Source organism: Patella vulgata, chromosome 6 (assembly GCF_932274485.2).
Source record: "Patella vulgata chromosome 6, xgPatVulg1.2, whole genome shotgun sequence".
In the NCBI taxonomy this organism is placed as follows: domain Eukaryota; kingdom Metazoa; phylum Mollusca; class Gastropoda; family Patellidae; genus Patella; species Patella vulgata.
Window position 1 is genome coordinate 31,439,270 of NC_065884.2, and position 25,330 is coordinate 31,464,599.

General features: G+C 37.5%; 1 protein-coding gene across 2 annotated transcripts in view; it reads right to left on the bottom strand.

Annotated features, from left to right (window-relative positions):
* Positions 1–25,330, bottom strand: part of LOC126825426 (RING finger protein 141) — a 128,645-nt gene that overhangs the window by 79,429 nt on the left and 23,886 nt on the right. For both annotated transcript variants that reach the window (XM_050555118.2, XM_050555117.2), the window contains exon 2: positions 8,385–8,579. In XM_050555118.2, coding sequence (XP_050411075.1) covers positions 8,385–8,518 — 134 coding nt within the window. In that variant the 5' untranslated portion in view covers positions 8,519–8,579. The remainder of the gene's footprint in view (positions 1–8,384; positions 8,580–25,330) is intronic.

Genomic DNA, 25,330 nt, shown 5'->3' on the forward strand with positions numbered 1-25,330 from the left:
ATACAACCATCAGACAAATTGATGTTCTGCTGAAGGACCTCTAACTCAGGTTTATGAGGTGAAAGAGCACTCTGAGAATGGTGAGAACTTTGTTGTGAATGGTGTACAAAATCTGACGAATCACATAAGAAGAGATTATCAGCGTTAAAATAAAATAGGTGTTGAGAAGGCCTAAGATGAAGAGTCTTTTTTCCAGGATTAGATACAGGAACGATGGTTTTATTGCGTTGCAATGTTGCTAATATATACGAAGAAGAGGGTGCCTTTGACATTGTCTTAAGAAGAACTTCTCGATTCCGGTATATAGATGGCACGTTTCCATATAAGGTTACATAACGTGTATGGCCAGGGCAAATATAAACATTGTGTGTTGGAGTAAATGATACCTTCTTATACTTGCACTGAAATTGATTTGTATCAAATTGTAATGACCATTTTAACTCTGACAGGGTATCTTGACCAAAGATTAAATCAATACCCACCAAATTCAAAAATCCTGACGAGATTTGGTAGGACCATTTGGATGGGTAGGCTGGTGTTGTGACAACTGTCGATGAGAAAGATGCTCTTGAATTATAAGGATATGGTGATCTAGTGTGGAAAGTAGACTGATCCCTATGAGGTGATTGAGTCCTATAGAATGAACGAGAATTATGCGGTGATTGAGATTGATGAAACCTAGATTGAGAAACGTTTCTATCTGTTGATGGGGATCTATGTAGAATACGATTTGACTGGACCTTCCTGACAGGACTATCATTGTATGGGGAAGGAGTACTCAAATCCAACATCAAATTTGAGACCTTGTCCTGTAATTCAGGCATACTGAAGGATACTTCTTTCACTGTTGAAGAGGGAACACTGGAACTGACATCAAATGTTAAAGTCTGTGATCATATGTCACATGTACTGTGAAACTGGAATGTCCTGGTAAAAAACTTGAGAGCTGTATTTTTCGGCTTCCACAATTCCATTACACACAGCTTAAAACTTAAACAGTCAATCACAATGTTGAACCAGCGGCTGCCAGGCAGGATACGCCAACATTTTCGAGAGATGGATAGAGAACAAGCTAAAAAGAAATATGTCACATGTACTGTGAAACTGGAATGTCCTGGTAAAAAACTTGAGAGCTGTATTTTTCGGCTTTCACAATTCCATTACACACAGCTTAAAACTTAAACAGTCAATCACAATGTTGAACCAGCGGCTGCCAGGCAGGATACGCCAACATTTTCGAGAGATGGATAGAGAACAAGCTAAAAAGAAAGTGATTTTTCGTACAATCAGGGGCCATAATTCACGAAGTTACGGTCCGATATGTGCGAATATCAAAAGGAATCGAGATCTTAGGGTTATAAACTTACATTTCAAGTTTTAAACAAAATCTGATAAAAATTGTGACCTCTATAGGGTCCACAACCTTGATATACCATATTTTTACTCTATTTGAGAACGAAGGGCGGCCATTTTGTCTGTCAGTTTTAGGCCGGTTTTCACGAAATTCAAACTCAGTCATCCTTAGGGTCTAACGGTGATATAATAATACGTTTATTTAAATTGGATAAAAATTATGACCTCTATGGGCTCCACAAGCTAAAATCGCGATTTTTCGTACAGTCAGAGGCCATAATTCAGGAAGTTACGTTCCGATATGCGCAAATATCGAAAGGAACTGAGATTTGTGGGTTATAAACTTACATTTCAAGTTTCATCCAAATAGGATTAAAATTGTGACCTCTATAGGGTCCACAACCTTGATATACCATATTTTTACGCTATTTGAGAACGAAGGGCGGCCATTTTTTCTGTCAGTTTTGGGCCGATTTTCACGAAATTCGAACTCAGTCACCCTTAGGGTACAATGGTGATATAATAATACGTTTTTTTAAATCGGATAAAAATTATGACCTCTATAGGGTCCACAAGCTAAAAACGCGATTTTTCGTACAATCAGGGGCCATAATTCAGGAAGTTACGGTCCGATATGCGCGAATATCGAAAGGAACCACAATCTTTGGGTTATAAACTTACATTTCAAATTTTAACAAAATCGGATAAAAATTGTGACCTCTATAGGGTCCACAACCTTGATATACCATATTTTTAAGCTATTTGAGAACAAGGTGCGGCCATTTTGTCTGTCAGTTTTGGGCCGATTTTCACGAAATTCGAACTCAGCCGTCCTTAGGGTGTAACGGTGATATAATAATACGTTTTTTTTAAATCGGATAAAAATTATGTCCCTATAGGGTCCACAAGCTAAAAACGTGATTTTTCGTACAATCAGGGGCCATAATTCAGGAAGTTACGATCCGATGTGTGCGAATATCGAAAGGAACCAAGATCTTTGGGTTATAAACTTACATTTCAATTTTCAACAAAATCGGATAAAAATTGTGACCTCCATAGGGTCTACAACCTTGATATACCATATTTTTACGCTATTTGAGAACGAACGGAGGCCATTTTGTCTGTCAGTTTTGGGCCGATTTCACGAAATTCGAACTCAGCCGTCCTTAGGGTTTAACGGTGATATAATAATATGTTTTTAAATCGGATAAAAATTATGACCTCTATAGGGCTCACAAGCTAAAAACGCGATTTTTCGTACAATCAGGGGCCATAATTCAGGAAGTTACGTTCCGATATGTGCGAATATCGAAAGGAACCGAGATCCTTGGGTTATAATCATACATTTCAAGTTTAAACTAAATCGGATAAAAATTGTGACCTCTACAGTGTTCACAAGCTAAAAACGTGATTTTTCGTACAATCAGGGGCCATAATCCATGAAGTTACAGTCCGATACATACCAATATCGAAAGGATCCGAGATCTTAGGGTGATAAACCTATATTTCAAGTTTCATTGAAATCAGATAAAAATTGTGACCTGTAGACTGTTCACAAACAATTGTGGACGGAGGCGACGACAATATACGTCCACATGAAAATGTGGGAGTATAAAAACACTTGTAATCACTAAATCAGAGATCATCGAACATGGTTATGAGTTTCTGTACATATACAGGACACCAACACAAGTCAAAATAAAAGGCAACTTGTCTGCACTACATTTAAAGTGTTACTCTACTCTACTGTAGGTAGGCCTAGCTAGTAGGCCTACTATTAGTATTAGTGCTAAAAACAATGCGACCGTTCACACCTAAAAGTCCAATCAACAGTGGTTAGTTTGAGTAAACTGTTGTAGTAACTAGGTTTTCTAGCTGCTCATCGGAATAGTCACAAACACTAATTAATAGATTAAAGTCTGAAATTTCTCACAAGAATTAGGCTACTGGTGCCACATGGAACACAATTAATTCACATTCAATCCAAGAAAATCTGTGTTAAAATTAGCCATTCACTAAAAAATCAGTGTCCAATACTTAGATTGGGGAACTCTTTGGCGTCTCCACCATGTTGTGTGCTGTCAAGTCCACACTAATTATTATATTTTCATCGGAGAAGATTGATCATAGAAACAAAGACTTTATCATAGGCACATGTTTTTTCACTTCCTTTCAGGGGAGCTTACTCCTAATAGTAAGTGCAGGGGGACTGCACCACATAAAATTTACACAAAAACAAATACACGGACAGGACATCATACTCAGGAAAACACAAACATACAGACAATTCAAAAAAAGTGAATGGAACCGGGGCTAGCCGTAAGCGTCGACTGCGCTGTACAGTCCCCGGTCTGTAGTGACACAGACTTCACTCAAATTTGAAAACAATTAGGAATACAACCCAAAGAACCCATTGTGTAATGCCAGCATGAGTCATGATCTGCTATATGCTACACGAAATACGAATGTAAGCATATGTAGTAAAATTCAACTATACAAGTAACCACATCGGTGAAATGTTTAAAAAAGTTGTCTAAACTCTTAAATTCAATAAAGAAACGCTTCAGTATTTAATACATATAGGGTACATGTTCCATAGTCACAAAAAACAAAAACAAAACTGAATACAGAAAAGCAAGTAGGAAATGTAGACTGTCTCGAGGGACAGCCGTCTGCTGACTGAGAATGACGTCATATCTTATGCCCCATTGACACTTTCACGCAAGCGTGGTACGCTTTGGTACGCTAAAGTTCGTACCAAGGCGGAAACTATGCGTACCATCGCGGCAAACAGTCTTATCTTATGCCCCATTGACACTTTCACGCAATCGTGGTATGCTTTGGTACGCTAAAGTTCGTACCAAGACGGAAACTATGCGTACCATCGCGGCAAAAAGTCGTAAACTATGCGTACCATTGCGTGACAGTGCCGACCCAAAACCTTGGATTTGTCCAAGCTCATGCCACGCACTCCAGGGCGTACCATTTTCGTGAACTATGCGCAAACTATGCGTACCCGGTGCGTAAAAGTGTCAATGGAAATTATGTCACGCACTCAGGGGTACTCATTGTCATGCATTGGTGCGCAAGGTTCATCACTGGTACGACAAGATCAGCAATGGTGCTCATGGGTTGATGTAGGTATCTGCCAGTGGTCAGGAATTCTTCCCGCCACTTGACGTGTTTCACTCATTGGTGCTCACAGTTTACTCATTGATCCTCACAGTGTACTCACTGGTGCTCATAATTTACTCACTGGTGCTCATAGTTTACTCTCATATACTCATTGGCAGGTTTGCTTCACTCACAGACGCCGCACCAATCAGCTTCATGTAACGTACAGTTGCTCCATGTTCCACCATCAGAAGCTCCACCTTCCGCTCCAACATCAAGGTACAGAAATTGGTACCCAGCATCCACCACTGCAAGAAGCACGATGCTATGAAAGTTCTTGTAGTTAAAGTAGAAGGATCCACCCGAGGGGGGTTTCTTCATAGCAACATGCTTGCCGTCAACGGCTCCAAGACAGTTGTGGTAATTCAATCTGCTACTAAAACCTTCAGCAATAGTCTTCCACTGGTCTTCTGTTCTAGGACAAACTAATACTTCTGTCTTGTAGACCTTGACGATAGCTTTACATACTTCTGGTAGAAACTTGCATATAGTGCTAAGTTCAACTCTGAAAACTGTATTGGAGACTTGCATAGGAATCGCCACCGACTAAGAAGCGGAGTGTGATTGCTAACTTCAGGCCAACTTCAAGAGGTTGTCTCATAAATGTTTTATTCTTCTTCAGGTGTGGGGTCAACTTTTCAATCATCTCTTGAAACAGTTCGGGGGTGATACGTAGGAAGTTCCGGTAACCTCTGCAATCTTCCTTGTGTAGTTCCGACAATAACTGGTCATCATAATGGCCAAAATGTTGTCTCCTTGTCAACCATTCCCTCACCCAGAGTCTCCTGACTTTTCTTTTCTTGCTAAAGACAGACGTTCTGTCAGTGTCAGGTTTTGATTGTAGAACAATATTTCGTTCACTTTCATCTTCTTCCAACAGTAGTAGACCAGCAGCTGCTGTAAGATGTACGTTTTGCAAAGTAAGGTTCCTTTCTTCAAAGTCTCTGGAGTTCATCATTTTGAAGAGTTGCCGACGGAATGGACCATATCCCAATACCTTTCCTTTATATATACTATTTCTATGAAGCGTGCCAGTGCATGCCACAAAATTATTCACAAAATGGTCACGCATGCTTAAAACTGAGAACTCTAGCGTAACCAATACCTGACAATGCAGGAACTGGCGTACCATAGCGCAAGTGCTCGGTCACCTGCGCAAACTGTGCGCAAACTATCCGCAGATATTGCGTACTGTAACGGGACAATGATGGACGATGCGGACACATGAGAGACAACTAACATGGTACGAATGCGCACAAGTGCGGACAGATTTTGAATACTATGAGCAAAGGTTGGTCGGCAACGGTACGAAGTATTTGATTTTCAGGTGAAATATACATGATATCCATCCACATTGGTACGCATTAATGATTACCATTGCGGATTCAAAATGCGTGAAAGTGTCAATGGGGCATTAGAAGGTGATAAAAAATCACAATAATAAGGGCGATAATCCAGATAAAATAACATTAAAAGCTTAAAAACCATAAGTTCTAGCGACTAATCGGAATTATTAAGTTATGTAATTGTACAATATATAATAATATATTAATATAATACCCCACACAAGAAATGCAAAACAGGTATGTTGAAGAAATCGTACTATGTAAGTATATTTATAAAGGAATAACATTAAGGGAGGTAATTCAGACAGGGTTAGGTAACTACAGAAAATCTAAAATAAAATTTAAATTGGATCATTATTATCCAGTATGTAGTCGGTTATATACTTACAAGAAATGTCAAACTTGGTATGTTGAAGTAATGGAAGTTTTGAAATTTCTTTTAAAATGCGTAATTGTGTAGCGCCTTTGGCAGTGCATTTAAAGTAAAGAGATTTTATTCGGGAGAGAAATAGTTCTTTATCGTTACATATTGTCAAAAATCGTAATGCCTGTGAATAGAAAACACTATATAGCGTGGTATCTGGTATGTTACTATAGATTGACGGGTATTTTACTACTTCAAAACCAAATTTATCCGTTTTGTCGAAAATACCTACATTAAATTTATTGTTAATTATATTGATGTTAAGGTCAAGAACAGATGCATTTATAGTACCGGAATTTTCTTTATTTAATATTAGTTCAGGAGGATATATCTCACTTTTATATTTGTTGAAATTTCCATTATTATTGATAGGTGTTATGTCATCAATGTATCGGAAGGTATAGTTTAGACTTTTAGCTACTTTGTAATCTGTTTTTCTTTTATGGTCTTGAAAGTCGAATTCATATTTATATAAATGTGCGTTTGCCATAAATGGGGCGGGGTCAGTTCCCATTGGCAAACCAATGGTTTGTTGCATTATCTGATCCCCATCCTCAAATATGGCATTATCAATAAGGAAATGTATGATATTTTGAAATTTTTCTTTATCAAAAACTACAGTGTCGGCATTGCAACGTTTTATAATCCATTTAGCATCTTCTGCATAAATGGCCATCAAGTTTCTGCCTTTCCCGAAAGCTCCATTAAAGGCTTTATCTACAAACCAATCTAAATTATCTTTAAGATCTGCAGGTTGAAGCATAGTATACAAAGTAGAAAAGTAGAAAAATTATCAAGTCTTACAACAGGCAATATGTAAGGGAGATAAATCATGTATCTATAGTTGTAGGATACAGACCACCATAATACTTGCTTAGAACTGATATATCATATGGCTATACAACAATACAAAGCCCTATATACGGCTTTGGCCATATAGCTATGTTTTTCTGAGCCATCTGTACCACTTTCCTCTCTACCCTTAATACATTTACACCCTCCAAACTTAACCATTCCCGAGACCATATCAGAGTTTTAAGCTTCAATGGCTGCCATATTGGATTTATGTTAATTGTTGACCGTATGACGGTATGACGTCACAGGGACGCCATATATCTATGTTTTTTCTGAGCCATCTGTACCACTTTCGTATCTACCCTTTAAACATTTACACCCTCCAAACTCAACCATTCCCTGGATTATATCGCAGTTTTAAGGTTCCAATGGCGGCCATATTGGATTTATGCTAATTACTCGAAAACCTATCTATTTTTATTTGGGTGACCTTCAGGGATCCCTCTACCAGATTCAGTCGAGAAAAATTCTGTTGCAATGTGTTCTAGGTATCCATTCCATATGGCTTATCTTTACCCGACTAACTAGGTAGATCTTTCTATAGGCCTTAAATGTTTAAACTATTAATTAGACATTTATTAACACTACAAGACCATAATCAACTCTTGGTGCTATAGTATGCCCCCGATTACAAACAGATTTGAATCTGACCTGCTGTTCACTGGCTGTTATGATTAACCATAAAAATCGATAATTGAGACTTTGTTTAATATCGGAACAAAGGTAACAATGACAATCGAGGCTACCGTGAAATTCAAAAGAGAATTTCTCTGCTCAGAGTGAAGTTATTTAACTGAAATTTTCAGCATAAAGTCATATTGAATATTAACTTTAGGCTCTAATTATCTGGCAGTAATTATCGTCGCGTAACCATTAACACTGTGTATAAATTTGAAGTCAGTCGGATATTAACTTTAGCCTCTAGAGCATCCACAAGCAATTCTGGACGCTGGACGGGGCGACTGCAATATACGACCAAATTTCAATGTGGGCGTATAAAAAGGTAATAATTTGGCGATTCTTTTGATTCCTTATTATATAAGACAAGGAAAATAAACTGTTTATTACTTTGGCAATATATTTCCATCTTAATATTAAACCAATTAAAGGCACTGCATACTCTGGACTGACGCTTCCTTTCATAAAATTTAAGTTTTAATTTCGTGCTTTCACTTTCAGCATCCTCCAGGAAATTCAATTTAGTTGGCAGTATATAATCTACATGTACTTACATTGCATTGAGTTCTTTAATAGAGTTTTTAAAATCTTCATGGTTTAAATTTGCTATTCGATGCATTATTTCAATGTTAGCCTGCAAACGTCCAACATGATGAGCAGGATCTGAAAAACTTGGGCCTTGACCCATCCTCAATACTATAAGATGCAGTGTACATACACATACATAAATATTTTATCAGCCAGCCTACCTGAAAAGAAATAATACCTATCAAAATAATAGTTCTTTGAAATCAACTTAAGATTGTTTTTCAAGGTACCGGTATGTAAATATGATTGTGCCAGAAAATAATATGCCTATACAAATTTGAATACTTAGCATGATTTCAGGGGACTATCAAAATGGCTCTGTCCCTCCATCCGTCTGTCTGTCACATTATTTTGGACACAATAACTCTACTTCTAATTAAGCTAGAATGTTCAAACTTAGTGTAAGTGTTTTATTAGATGAATGCCTTGGAGTTCGAAGATGAGCATTTCTGCCTGGGTTAAGCAGAGATAAGCAATTTGGTTGGTTAATGTTTTGGGACAAGATAACTTTGGTTCTAGTTAAAGGGGCATTAGTTAAGATTAGATAAAGAGCTGACAGTTCTCGTTATAATAGTTAAAACAATAGATAATGAAAACAGAATGCTTAATAGTGTCATGCGCCTAGCTAACAGACAGCCACTGTAATTTAGCTCTGTTTGTTCTAAGTTTTTGGAGTTATTTCATTGTGTACAACTTTCAAAGTTGTTCTGTCATTTTCTGTTATCATCAGGATTACTTTGTGCAAAAAATTCCATTGCGAATTTTTGGATTTTACAAGTTATTTACAAGTTTGTTTAAACAATGGATTTAAATTGAAATGTTGTTATCTAGTTTGGTGATTGTCAGCTGTTTTTAGTGAACAGTCATCATTTATCTGTAAGTAAGACTCAAACTCTAATCATATAAACAATGTGAGGTATAATTACTCAAGCGAAAAACTGAAATGTTGTTGACTAGTTTAGTGTTTGTGAGCTGTTTCATTGAACTTTCTCAATTCAACAGTTTGTTAAAACCGGTTTCTACTCATCTAAACACAGTGATGTACACTTATTCAGGGGGAAAACTTTTCTCAATTAAAAACTTTGGTCAAAAAATTTGTGAAAATTTAGAGGTTAACTTGGAAACATCTTGGAATATATAACGCAGTGGTCGAAGAGGTCGGGGAGGAAAACGTAAGGTGAACTATGATCAGGGTATCTTTCCTATTAAACGTACATGCAACATTAAATTCTGGAAACAAAATCTATCAACACCCTTCCACAGGCACCAATATAAGAAACCTTGTAGAAGTCTATCCGCAGCATAGGTCATCTCAACTGAATCCACTTCTCTGGAACTCCCGTTCCTGCCGTAACAAGACACTTGAAATTTTCGACTATATCATTGAAAATCAAATTGACATTCTGTATCTAACCGAGACATGGTTAAGATCAAACGGTGATGAGGCTAAAATAGCTGAATTAACCCCCCCAGGCTATACGTTCAAGCATGTTCCCTGAAGTACATCAGTAGGTGGTGGAGTCGCTGTTATCTATAAATATCAGCTGAATGTTGAGATTCTCATCCCTCCAAACATGTTGTGTACTCCTCATTTGAGTATATTGAGACATTAATTAAGCATTGCAAAACATCCACTCGTGCTGTTTGTATCTATAGGTCCCCTCCATCAAGAACAAACTGACATGTGGTCAATTCCATGACGATTTATCAACATTTCTTTTCTTTTTTTTTTTTATTCTGTATAGTTTATTTGCAAATACATACATATAAGTATATGCGTATAATATACAAACGGGATCAGAACAAATTATACAATTTACGAATCTAGGTTCCTTAAATGTCAAAAAGGTGAAACTGCTCCTTCTGGGTGATTTGAATACCCACTATGAGGAACAGCATCAACCATGTGTCAAAAAGATTCTTAGTCTTTTAAATTCTCATAAGTTTATCCAGCATGTAAACACAGCCACTCATAAAAATGGACTGGGTTGTTTCTCGACATTCTGATTCAGTAGTTCAGTAGTCCCGACCACCCTGAAACAGATATTGAAAGCCAACGGCAAGCTGCAACCAATTCTCCCCATTCAACCCAAAGGAGTCGTCTACCAAGTGGTTTGTTCCTGCAATGCATCATATATTGGGGAAACGAAACGACCCATTGACAAAAAGATAACGGAACATAAGTCCAAAGCCGCTACTAATAACTCCAGAATCACCCACAACATAGAGTTAAATGGAATGAGGTCCAGATACTAACCGCCAACCAACAGAACAAGAAAACCAGGAAGATCCTTGAAGCTATAAATATCAGAAGACATTCACCTGAACTCAATAGGGACTTAGGGCTCTACATCCCCAGGGCATATGATGATGTAATTAAGATGCACAACATAATTTAACTATTAAGCCATCTTTGTTGTACTAAACTGTCCCCCCCCACCCCATTTCATTAATAAGTTTTCTATATTATAGATACTCCCAACCTGTCCCTTATATTTTTAGACCTTTTTTGACTTGTTTTCTTAGTTCATATTGTGTATTGTTATAGTTGTATTTATATAATGCATACCTTATTTAACTTCATGGATATGGCTTCACTACCTGTGCCTTATCAGCTTCCCTCTACCTATACATTCCACCCTTTGAAGGACCTCACAACTGTTAATAACCCCCTACTCATGCAGTATCAGTGTTTATTAATAGCTAATATACCTTATGTTTGTTGTTATTGTTAAATATCCTTTACACCTCAGATTATTTCTATTACTGTTATTCTTAATCCATGCAGATGGTTTCTTATTGATTTCATATATATTGTCCACAAGTTTACTAAATTGTGATTTGTGCTTGATAACGATAAGAGGATACTTGTTGAAACGTCGTGCTTTTAGAATAAACTAGTGATTGTACCCCATAAAAACTGTGTTCTGTTAATCTGTTAAGATCATCAAATGTCAGATCATTTTATGATCAAAATATCTTTAAACTGTTCTAAACCACCAAACCCAAAGCAGGCGATAGATTGCAGGAACATTAAGTGTATCTCAAAGACAGATTTTGAAAAGGATTTATTAGATTCAAGCCTTTTTAAAAATACACCTGAAAGGTTGACGAACTCGTTGACCTGTACAATTTAACCCTTACCTCCCTTTTTGACAAACACGCTCCATGCAAATCCAAAGTTGTTCGTGTCAAAGCCCATACCACTGATGAAATTGCTGCATTGAAAGGTAAGCGATGGGTAGTTGAGTGAAGATGGCGGAAGACAAGACTTGAAGTACACAGACAAATTTTCTGTCAAGCCAGATCAGATGTGAACAATAAACTCCGACATTCGAAAACTCATTATTACAATAACCAAATCTTAACCAATTCTGGAAATTCTAAGGCTTTATTCACTCATCTGTTTGATTTATTAGGACAAAGAATATTGTCTCCACTCACAGCAGCAGACGATTATACCACCCTGGCAAATGACTTTGCAAGTTTTTTCAAAGGGAAGATTGATAAAATCCGAGATGACTTGATTAAATCAGTACGAAATGACACTACATATACATCACAACACACATCCATGCGGTCTTCAACGTCTCTTTGTTTTTTCAAATCTTATACAGAAGAGCAAGTATTGAAAAGAATAAAAGATTCTAAGCCTACAAGTTGTGAGTTAGACCCTGTTCCAACTAAATTCCCCTTGGATTATGTGATTGTTTTTTCAAATCTTATACGGAAGATCAAGTATTGAAAATAATAAAAGATTCTAAGCCTACAAGTTGTGAGTTAGACCCTGTTCCAACTAAATTCTTCTTGGATTATGTGAATGTGCTTCTCCCAGTCATTAAGTGTATCATTAATAAAAGCTTGGAATGTGGCATTGTTCCCCAAGGTCTCAAAGAAGCAGTGGTTAAGCCCCTGTTAAAGAAACCTCATCTTGAAGTTTCCTCCCTATCAAACTACCGCCCTTTCCCCAATTTATCGTTTCTTTCTAAGATACTAGAAAAGGCTGCCAAGTCTCAACTTATGGACCATCTGATTCATCATGATCTTATGGATGAATTCCAATCCGCATATGGTTTTGGACACAGCACTGAAACTGGACTCTTAAGAGTGACAAATGATATTCGAATGTCTGTGGATGCTATCAGTATCTCCCTATTGGTCCTCTTGGACTTATCCGCAGCTTTCGACACGATCAATCATGACAGGCTGCTTGGGTGTCTTAAACACGACTTTGGTCTAAATGGTATCATATTAAATTGGTTTGATTCATACCTTACTAATAGACCCCAATCTGTTCTAGTAGATAAAGTGAAATCAGACAAGATTCCGTTAAACTGGGGAGTTCCACAAGGATCAGTCCTAGGACCTATCCTTTTTGTGACGTATATTAAGAATTTAGGACAACTAATCGATAAACATGGTCTAGGACGACATTCTTATGCAGATGATACACAGCTAACTGCAAATTACTCCTTTTCAAAAACTATCCCAAAATTTTTCTGACATCAAATTGTGTAAACGTGACATTAAAGACTGGATGACAAGAAACATGTTGAAATTGAATGACACTAAAACAGAATGTATCTTCTTTGGTCCAAATACTCGTCTGAAAAATCCAGGTTCAAATGGTGTGGTTGTAGCAGATGCAACAATTGCACCATCAGACACTGTGAAGAACTTAGATGTCCTCTTTGAGCCCAATCTAAGCATGGACAGTCACATATTATATTATTATTATTAATGTGCTGAAAATTTCAGCCAAATTGCTTCACTCTGAACCGAGATATTAGCGATTCAATTTTAGGCTAGCCTTGATTGTCATTACTACCGTTGGTACGATAATAAACAGTCTCGATTAACCTTTTTTACGTTAAATCATCCATCACAAAACGTATTCAAATGCACTAAATATCGCAGACTAATGATGGCATCGAGAGTTCATTATGGTCTTGATAAATTAATTAACGGCTAATTAATAATTTATATAATATTTAATTAAGAAAGACCTGCAACAGGCAGATTTAGCTCTTGCATTGGGGTTATAGTTCATTACATCAATACCTTGATTAATTTCGATGATGAGCATTTTCTGCTTAGGCTAAGTAGAGACTTCAATTTGACTGGTTGAGAATTTAGAACACAATAACTTTCCATCTAATTGAGGTAGAATGTTCGAACTTAGTGTGGTGTGGTTCCCCCTTGTCAGTGATGCAGGACGGAGGGCCTGACAAGGACAGCAGTCTAGTCGTTCGGATTGGGTGAAAAAACCTAGGTCCCGTGTACACATTCGTTTTAAGAGTAGGCAAAATTTCCCTCATAGCACACAGGTCAGTATGGTGTATGCCGTCTTCATTAGCCCAGTTCGGAGCAGAACAGTAGGACAATAAACCTCATTTCATTTCATTTCATTTCGAACTTGGTGTACGTCACGATTAGGTGAATGCCTTGACAGTGTTCGATCATATGCATTTTCCACTAAGGTTTAACAGAGATAAGCAATTTGATTCTAATTGTATAGTTCCATTACATGAAAACCCTGATTTGGATGATGAGCATTTTCTGCTTAGACTAAGTAGAGACTTCAATTTGATTGGTCAAGACTTTGGAACACAATAACTCTCCATCTAATTGAGGTAGAATGTTCGAACTTGGTGTAGGTCCCTATTAGGTGAATCTCTTGACAATGTTCGATCATATGCATTTTCCACTAAGGCTAAACAGAGACAAGCTATTTGATTGAAACTCAGAGTATAGATTCATTATATCAATACCTTGACTAAGTTTGATGATGAGAATTTTCTGCTTAGGCTAAGTAGCGATAAGCAAGTTGATAGGTCAAGACTTTGGAACAAAACAACTCTGCTTTTAATTGAGATAGAATGTTAAAACTTGGTGTAGATGTTCATTAGGTGAATGCCTTAACTGAGTTCAATGATTAACATTTTCCGCTTAAGCTAAGCAATTTCATTGGTCAATGCTTTGAGACTTTGCAACATGATAACTTTGATTCTAACTTACGGAGAGTGATGAAACTTAAGCTCCGTTTACCCTTGGCTGCGATAAGGGTGCCGTTCTGGGCATGGTACCAGGCCGCGATAAATTTCAAGAAATCGACCCCTTTACATTGCTCTAAAATAACCGGTCTCAGAACCGTGCCAAGCACGCTAAATGTGGAACTCTTCACAGAAAAGTTAATTTCAGTCCCTATACAAATTACCCAGATAAAAAACAATTATGATGGTTGATTTAGTTTGAGCAGCCATTTTGACAGAACTGATGACAGAGCTGTCAAAGTTTGCGGAGAAAAAGGTCAAGGTTCATTTGGCGCATGCGCAGTAATCCGTGCTCAGACCGGTTAGCATTTACACTACGAAAATTCAAAGCGAGCCAGTCTTGGTACCGTTCCGAGACCACCTCACTTCAGTGGGCTAGATTGGCACCGTACAGGGTACGGCACGCTTACGTTTGACCCGTTTACACTACAAAAGATAGGTTTCCGGGCAACGAAACATACGCCCACAGCAGCTATATCGTCCGGGCAGTCAACAAGAGTTGTCGTATATTTTTACTTTTTTCGGTAATGAAACATTTATAATACATTAAAATCGAATTAAGAGTAACAACTCATTTAGTAATTATCAGAAAACCATTAGAATTTGTTTGGTTTTTATAAAGTTCTGCCCCATGCTAATGTTTAGTGTACGAAACTATTAACATCATGGATTTAGCTGCTCAAGTCATAAAGATTCATTGAAAATCAATAGGCTTCTTCGTCTCATGACCTTAAACACTGTGTATAAATTTAAAGTCAATCGGATATTAACTTTAACCTATAGAGCGTCCACAATTGACCGACGGACGGACGGACGAGGGCGACAACAATATGCGACCACATTTCAATGTGGGCGTATAAAAAGCAAAGCTTGCCGTGCCTGGTACGCTTAGAATTTGTAACGTAAACAGGGTTATAGTGTAGAGTTTCACTATCAGGTACTTCAAAACCTTGACTGAGTTCGATCGTAAACATTTTCTGCTTAGACTACTAATTGACGATCAGTTTGATTGTTCGATACTTTTCAAAAAGATAGCAGTTTAACATTTCGAAATTTCATCGTTGACTTCTATCGTTCGAAAATTGAAAACACACTGTTTACGAGACAATTTTTGTTATTTTTAAAATGTTCAAATTTGACCTACATTTTTGGATACCTGAAGTCCATGATTCCAGTACTATAAGTTTCATTCAGAGTTATCGCCCTTTGATTTTTTGATTTTTTTTTTTTCAATTTTCTATCCATTTTTTAACCCTTATTTCTGAAACTGCTGGAACATTAAGCTATATGGCCAAACTTATTGTTAAAGCAATCCCAACAATAATCCGTAAACTGGAAGTCGTCGAAATAAAGTCTGATATTTTGGAAAAAAATGCAAAAAATTGATGTTTTTGGGAAAAAGGTGATTTTTTCCGTGCAACATCATCAGATTTAATCGATTTGGAGCCTTTTCTGACGTCTTTATCTCGAAAACTACTCCCCTGCGATTTTCTTAAATTTTCACTATCGAGAGTCCCTTTGTTAGTCTTATGTATAATTATAAAAAAGTCCAATATGATGGCGATATTACTGGAACATGGCAAAACTGGGACTGAAAATAAAAAAAATTCGAAAAATCATTAAATTTTGGAAAATGCTCTATTATTTTTTTCCATTTACAGATTTTCAAAACAGGTTTATATATTCGAATAGCTGACCTAACAACACGATATATATCTATTACTAAATCGATTTTAAGTCTTCTGTCGAATCTTGTCAGGATCTCCATCCTACAGCACTGACAAAACCACGCATCAAAAAACCTGATGAAAGTAGAGAGCAAAGAAAGATTCGACTGAAGACTTAAAATCGATTACAGAATACAATACTATCTGTGCAAGAAGAAATTAAAATTGTTTAGGACTATTAAATTTTCTAGAACTTCAAACATTTCCGTCTATTTGAATCCATGTCCAAATATAAATTCCGATACGGTAGTCAGTGGACATAAACTGCACTTCCGTGGCGAGAACAAGAGAAGACGAGAAGTCGAGAATGTGACGAACACGAGAGGACGAGATTAACTCAAAGGCAAGAAAACGAGGGAGTGAGAAGTCAAGGATTTTCAAAGGCAAGAACACGAGGGATCACAAAGTCGAGAACACGAGGGAGCGAGAACTCGAGGGACGAGTGAGCGAGAAGTCGAAGTGAAAATAATCTCGTGTTCTCGGGGCGATTCCTCGCATTCTCGCCCTGTTTCCTTGTGTTCTCGTCCTCAACTTCTCGCTCCCTCGTGTTCTCGCCCTCGACCTCTCGCGAAATTCTGAAATGGCCGCAATAGGCTTCCATAATGGCTAGTGTTTTATTGGCTGTAAGATGTTACATATATTTCTAACTGTAAGACACGATTATCGTTACATGTATTTGTTACTGACCATAAGACACGTGAAGGGATATTTGCCTCAACCAGTGGTGGACAAAGAAAGAAGTAAATAAATAAATGTATTAGATAACTGGTATTATGAAATGCGATAAACATTAACAAATGATTTCAAACGCCTATCATTAAACTTACATGTGTGTCAATGGACCTTGATTGATAGGTTTACGTCTATGAAATAGATCTTGATCACACACATGCATTAGTCGTCGGTCCTCATTATCGTGGACCGTTGAATTCAGGTACATAATTTAAAAGCGCTGATTATTTTCTATCTTCTATAACAAAAACAGAAATTTTCTTAATGACAATAAAAAAATGCCCTGTATCAATCACTGAAAATGCAACGTGGCATGTACTTTACATTATCTGTCCTCAATTATTGGGACCGACACTTGATGCAAGTGTGTATGGTCATATAAGCCTGAACCTATGGACTGAGGACGTGAACACGCTTCTAATAATAGATTGTATTTTGTAAAAGGGAGTCATGACATGTATTTAAAAATTTTCTAAAGTTGTTGGTGTTGGTACTGTACATTCTAATTGAGTGCAACAAGACGTTGTCTCCCCTTAGACCACAGAATCCTCTCGTTTTGTTTACAAATTATATCGGAATATTATAACTTAAAATGTAGGAATCTGTCAAATAGAGGACATGTAAATGTATAATAATAGTGTGTAATCGATGTCTTCAAAATTCTTTTAAAAAGGGGCATACCTAGGTCTACTGTGTACTACTTATAAACATGATGTTCGTAACATCTGCCACTGACTGTAACTTACAAATTCTAAGATACTGTTGGCAGCTGTTGCTGACTGTAAGAAATGTATCTGTTGCCGACTATGATACAAGACATGACATGCATATGTTACTCCCTTTATCTGTTACTGACTGTAACACGCATCTATTACTAAGACCCACATTGTGTACCCGATACGAATTGTAAAACAACAAATGTGTTACTGTAAGACACCATGTTTATCTGTTACTGTTAAACACGGCATGTATATATTTATAAGTCACCTCGTGTATCCGTTACTAACTGTAAGACACGGCTTTACAATAGGAACCAAAACATAATAATAATAATAATGATGATTTTTGTATCGTGCAACTATTCAATCTACTAGGGAATGCATTGTCAGATATTTTCTGGAAGTGTATTCCACACAATTGATGCGCTGAATCAAAAAGTTTTGGATCCAAATGATTTCAAATTACGGAAAGGTACATCCAATAATAGTTTCCCTTCTGATCTTAATGATCGTTTAGGTTCATACAATGATACTAGATTTTGAAGATAACCTGGCGCGGATTTTTTTATCGATCGATAGGTTAACGATAAGATTTTAAAGTTCATCCTTTCTCGAACATGGAGCCAATGTAATTTGTTCAAGACTGGGGTGATGTGTGATCTTGATTTAGTTTTTGTGACAATGTAAGCAGCGCAGTTTTGTAATCTTTGGAGTTTTGAAATCTGTTCGTTCGTAATACCAGTTAGTAATGAATTACAGTAGTTGATTCTAGAGAGGACAAAGGATCAGACTAAGGTTGCAGCAGCGTCTTCTGTTAATAGATGACGAATGAACCCTATCCTTCGAAGATGGTAATGTTCACATGGTTTTCAAAACTAAGACGAGAATCGACAAGAATTCCAAGATGTTTTACAGTTCTAGACACAGAAATTTCAGTGTTTCCAATGTTGATCGATCAAATGTCACATTTCTTAAGTCTGTTAGCAGGACCAATGGGAAGAAACTGATCTTAATGATCGTTTAGGTTCATACAATGATACTAGATTTTGAAGATAACCTGGTGCAGATTTGTTTATCGATCGATAGGTTAACGATAAGATTTTAAAGTTCATCCTTTCTCGAACACGGAGCCAATGTAATTTGTTCAAGACTGGGGTGATGTGTGATCTTGATTTAGTTTTTGTGACAATGTAAGCAGCGCGGTTTTGTAATCTTTGGAGTTTTGAAATCTGTTCGTTCGTAATACCAGTTAGTAATAAATTACAGTAGTTGATTCTATAGAGGACGAAGGATCAGACTAAGGTTGCAGATTCCAAGATGTTTTACAGTTCTAGACACAGGAATTTCGGTGTTTCCAATGTTGATCGATCGAATGTCACATTTCTTAAGTCTGTTAGCAGGACCCATGGGAAGAAACTCTGTTTTTTCATCGTTGAGTTTAAGCATTTTGACATTATCGAGACACCCTTCCAGAGGACAATTTGATCGATCGGAAGTGGCTTGAAGCTGTCAAGGAGTTGAGAATCATCACCATATAAATGATACAGCAGTTTATGACCATGAATAAGTTTACCTAACATCTTTGTATACATTGTGAAGATTATCGGGCCCAAAACGGATCATTGAGGAACATCACATAATAGTTGCTGTCTTCAACATACTGAAATCGTCAGGTGAGATAGAATGAAAACCATTTTAGAATGTAACCAGTTAGTCTATTGACGACAGTCGATCCAGTAGGTTGCCGTGGTCAATAGTATCGAAAGCTGCTGATAAAGCCAAAAGGACGAACCACTCCTGTCTTTCCATCATCAACATGTAGCAGGTTTCTATTCACAAAGACGAACAAAACACCAGGTCATGGGTTCAGGATTTTATTTTGGATCATCAATTTAGTATACAGATAAAAAAAACTCTGAAAGACATAAAGAAATGTATAAAATTCAAAAATAGTAATAGTTTACACTATATACATATATTTAAAATAGTGGCGGGAAATCATTGATTTGAAACAACGGAATGTATAAAATGGCGACCTAGTGTCCAGATAATTCAATAATATATACATACAAATACATACCCTATAAAATGGGAGTTTATAATAATTCTGATTATTCCCAAGAAGTTTACCATATAAAATACAGGACTGAAATTAAGGATATGATTAAATTAACACTAAATAGCTGAGCGTAGAATATTCTCAATTACACAAACATACTTATGGAAATACTTATATAAATATACTAATAACTTAATTATTTCAGATATAAAAAATATTCTAATTACAACAGTGAGGCTGATGTCCCCCGCCGAAATCCCCAAATAAATAGATGACACATATTAATTAATCGCACATCTATTTTTTTCAAAAGTATCAAACTGATTATCAACTATACACTAAGTTTCATCACTCTCTATCAGATAGAATCAAAGTTATCTTGTCCCAAAGCATCTACCAAGGAAATTGCTTATCTCTGCTTAGCTTTAGCTCGATATGTTAAACAATGAACTCAGTCAAGACGAACATCTACATGAAGTTCAAACATTCTACCTCAATTAGAAGCAGAGTTGTTATATTCCAAAGTCTTGACCAATCAAAATGCTTATTGCTCCTTAGCCTAAGCAGAAAATTCTCATCATCGAACTAAGTCAAGGTAAATGTTATTACGTCACTCTGAGAATTGACCGTCACGTGACCATTTATGTGTGTGTTGTGTAACCATTAACCGAGGACCTTGTATTAATTGGCATAAATGAGGACATCTTAAATTTAGCCGATACACACAACAATTTTTCTTGATAAAAAATGCTAAACACACCGACGGTACAGAACCGCTTTATCGAGGTATGAATTATGATCAAGTGATTTTTACAGTCTTCGGAGCATGCCTGAATAGCCAGTACTATATCAAACTGAGGACGTCCTCGGTTTGGGCCATGTCTGCAAATAGAAGGTTTAAATCCTTATGGTTGTCCTCGATAAGGACCATCCACAAACACTCATACACACACACAGACAAGGTTTTTTATCGTACCGACTTTAATAATGATGATCGACGCTTAGCCCAAAATGCAATCGCTAAGTTCTCGGTTCAGAGTGGATCAATTTGACTTTAGTAATGATAATCGAGGCGTGGCCCTAAATTAAATCACTAAATTCTTGGTTCAGTTTGGATCAATTTGAATGAAATTTTCAGCAAATCCCCATTACATTATCTAGTTTCTAACCATTATAGTGAGAACTGCCAGCTCTTTATCTAATCTCCCATAATGTATCGTTAAATTACATCCCACTTCTACCTCGTTGCCAGAGGCAACCTTTGATAAATCTTTCCTGTTTATTTCCAATACAGGCATAAAAGTATCTGTGTATCAGAAAGAGTACTTTTCATTTCCGACAAACGAACACTTTTATACAAGCAGTGAAAATAAGCAGGATGAAAACAAATGCCTAGAAAGTCATAAATTTTATTACAAATAAATTTCAGTGGATGAACCATCCGCTGATGGACACTTCACCTGGATTGACCCACGTTTTGCAGTATCTTTTAAATTACGTTTAATATAATTGCAGTCCTCTACGCCAGGGACAAGTTGTTTTGACGATGTGGTCGATTCTATGTTCATGTCATCTATCTGTGGAATGGGCAGTTTTGGCGATGTGGTCTGCTCTATTTTCAGATCATTCGGAGTGCAGTCTAAAAAAACATGTGACTGTTTTACGCTCAGGTTAATGCAGCAAGACGCACGTGTAAATGCAATACTACTCAGATCGTTTCTCCACTGCAAAATTATTCTGCCATGAAATGTAACGTGTGAGGTGATTTTGCATGGACAGCAGTCGAACTCCATCAAGGCATTCACCTAATGAATGCCTACAACAAGTTTGAACATTTACCTCAACTAGAAGGAGAGATATTGTGTTCCAAAGTCTTGTCCAATCAAATTACTTATCACTCTGCTTATAGTGTGGTATAACAAGTCATCCCGTAGGATTTGTATGCTAAAATTGATTTTTTTGTTGTTTTGGGTTGGTGTTGGACCAAACTATCCAAAAATGTTGGGGTTCAGATTTTCCGACCCCTTGTCCCCCCTGGGAGAGGCATTTTTGAAATTGGGACCCCTATGAATGAGGACATGGCTATCTCCGCCAATAATGGTTGGATTTTCATGATCTGAAGTTCATTCTTGTGTTTTTTCATCATGATACACTTAAAGCGATTGGAAGTAATTTTCATTGATTTCCGGGGGAGAATAACAATTTCCGGGGGAGAATAACAATTTCCGGTGACAAATTTGGATTGATTTCAGCCAATAATTTGTAGATTTTCATGATCTGAAGTTTATTCTGTTTTTTTTTATTTTTCATCAGGCCGACCCCATCTATGATACACTTAAAGCGAATGGAAGTAGTTTCTATTGACTTCCGGTGGGAAATGCCAATTTCCGGTGTCAAACTGGGATTGATTTCAGCCGATAATCATGGGATTTTCATGATCTGAAGTTCATTCTGGGGTTTGTTCATCATGCTGACCCCATTCTAGGGTTCCAATTTTTCGACCCTTGACCGCTCTGGGAGGGGCCTTTGTGAAATTCGGACCCCTCTGACCAAGTCCATGGCAATTTCTACCAACAATGACATTGTTGGATTTTCATAATCTGAAGTTCATTCTGGGGTTTTGCCATCTATGATACACTTAAAGCAAATGGGAGGAGTTTTCATTGAATTCCAGTGGGCAATACCAATTTACGGTGTCTCAGCCTACCACTTTTTGTGGATTTTGAGGCATGGTAAAATGATTAATATGGTCACTTTTGGGTGACTGGAATGTTCTGTCATGAGATTCAAGACACTTTGACATTTGTAATAAGTAAACAAGTTTAATATCAAAAACAAAAAGAATCTTAACAAGCAAGATCCTATCTTAGAAGTAAATATATATATATCAATTATTCATCATCCTCGTCCTCCTGTACCACACTATTACCCTAAGCAGAAAATGCTTATCATGGAACTTAGTCAAGGTATTGATGTGATAAAACTATACACCAAGTGTCCTCACTCTCTCTTAATTAGAACTAAAGTTTTCGTGTCCCAAAGCATCAACCAATCAAATTGCTTATCTCTGCTTACCCTTAGCAGAAAATTCTCATCTTCTAACTCCGAACTTCATCAAGGCATTCACCTAATAAACACCTATGCCACGTGTGAAGATTCTAGCTCAATTAGAATGAGAGTTATTGTGTTCCAAAGTCTCGACCAATCAAATTGATTATTGCTCTGCTTACCCTGAGCAGAAAATGCCCATTATCGAACTTAATCAAGGTATTGATGTATTAAAACTATACTTCAAATTTCATAACTCTCACTTAATTAGAACTAAAGTTATTGTGTCCCAAAGCATCAACCAATCAAATTGCTTATCTCTGCTTACCCTAAGCAGAAAATGCTCATCTTCAAAATCCATCAAGGCAATGACCTAATAAACACCTACACCAAGTTTGAACGGTCTAGCTCAATTAGAAAGAAAGTTATTGTGTCCCAAAAAGTGTGACAGACAGACAGAAGGCGGGGGACAAAAATAATGTGATTTTTTGTACAATCAGGAGCCATAATCCTGGAAGATATGGTCCGATATGCGCGAATATCGAAAGGAATCAAGATCTTCGGGTTAAGAACATACATTTTAAGTTTCATCAAAATCAGATAAAAATTGTGAGTTCTAGAGGGTCCACAACCTTCGTATTATATACTTTGACACAACTTGCGTACAAAAAGAGCGGCCATTTTGTTGGACAGTTTCATTTTAATTTTTCCGAAATTCGTTGTCAACCTTCATTATGGTGGAATGGTGATATATTTAAACGGTTTTTAAAATCGGAAAAAAAATTGTGACCTCTTGAGAATCCCCAAGCCAAAAATGCGATTTTTAAAACAATCAGGGGCCATAATCCAGGAAGTTAGGTTCGGATATGCGCGATTATCAAAAGGAACCTTGATCTTAGTGTGTAACAGTGATATATTCACAAGTATTTTTAAATCAAATAAAAATTGTGAAATTTAAATTTTGTACAATCAATGGCCAGGAAAGTAAGATCCAATATGCGCAAAAATCTAAAGGAACCAAAATCTGTGGGTTAAAGTTACAATTTCATATTTTCTAAGAAAGTCAAAACATAATTATACTATTCAAAAAAAGTAGGGGATATTTGATTTTGGGGCATAATACTAAAATATGCAAATGACTACGAAAAAGGTCACTATAGAACCTAACAGAAGAAACATTTCCAGTTACATGTGACGCCCAAACGCACCAATAGCTACCGCATGGAATGCAGGTGATGCTTGGGATCATCATGGGGGTCCAACCCAAGATTTGCACGACTCTGACTTTGAATGTTACAGTCATTGTGGCATTGAATTCCAGGGTGGAAACATCAGTTTAATTGTTTTAGTGACCAGAAAACAAATTTTGATATGCGTCGGCTTACCCAAAATGAAAGGTTACGTGCCCTTGGCATGCTACAGATCGGCACAACACAGGCGGTTGTGGCGCGGACGATGAATGTTTCTCAGTCTGTCATAAGCAGGCTATGGTCCAGATACCGTGATACACACTCTGTACAGGACAGACCACGCTCAGGTCGACCAAGGGGGACAACTCAAGCCCAGGATCGATTTATCCGTACCATGGCCTTGAGAAATCGTGTCATCACAGCAAATCAGATCAGCGCTCGTCTTCAAACAGACACTGGTGTGAGAGTGAGTGGCCAGACGATTCGGAATCGACTGCATAGGGGTCACCTTCGCGCCCGACGTCCTCGCGTGATCCCTTGTTTGAGAGATCATCACATTCAGGCAAGACGTCGTTGGTGTAGGGATCGTCAACACTGGGATAATCGACGCTGGAGCAATGTGATGTTTTCAGATGAGTCAAGGTTCACTGTTGATTTTTTGGACAGACGTAGGAGGGTGTGGCTTCGTCGAAACGAGCGCTTCCAAGACGTTAACGTCATCAGACATGATCGATTTGGTGGTGGTTCTGTTATGGTGTGGGGAGGCATCACTGTTGCTGGAAGAACGGCTTTACATGTTGTTGCAGGGCGTGTTACAGGCCAGTACTACCGGGACAACATCTTGGCAGTCCATGTTGTGCCTTTCGCACGACGTCATGGCCGCCGTTTCATCTTCCAGGATGACAACGCAAGATGTCACAGGGCCAGGATCGTTACAGGTTACCTCCAACAACAGAACATCACCACATTACCTTGGCCAGCACTGAGTCCCGACCTCTCCCCATCGAGCATGTCTGGGACATGCTTGGACAGAGGTTACGTCAACGTCAACAACGTCCTGCCAATGTCCAAGAACTTGCTGCTGCGTTGCAACAGGAATGGGACAATCTGGACCAAAATGACCTTAGACGTCTCATTAGGAGTATGCCACGTCGGATCAATGCTTGTTTGGCAAACAGAGGAGGATTTACCCGTTACTGACTTGGTTGTGATGCTGTGGTAACTTTGCTGTTTGACCCCGGGTATCATTTTACCCTTATAATGGTCAATCTGTGCCTTACTTAGTCTAACGATCATTTGGAATAAATCGATGAATGTGAACTTCATTTCATTTTGTCATTTGTTTCTTCGTCAGTTTCATTAGGTGACTTTAATAACACTTAAA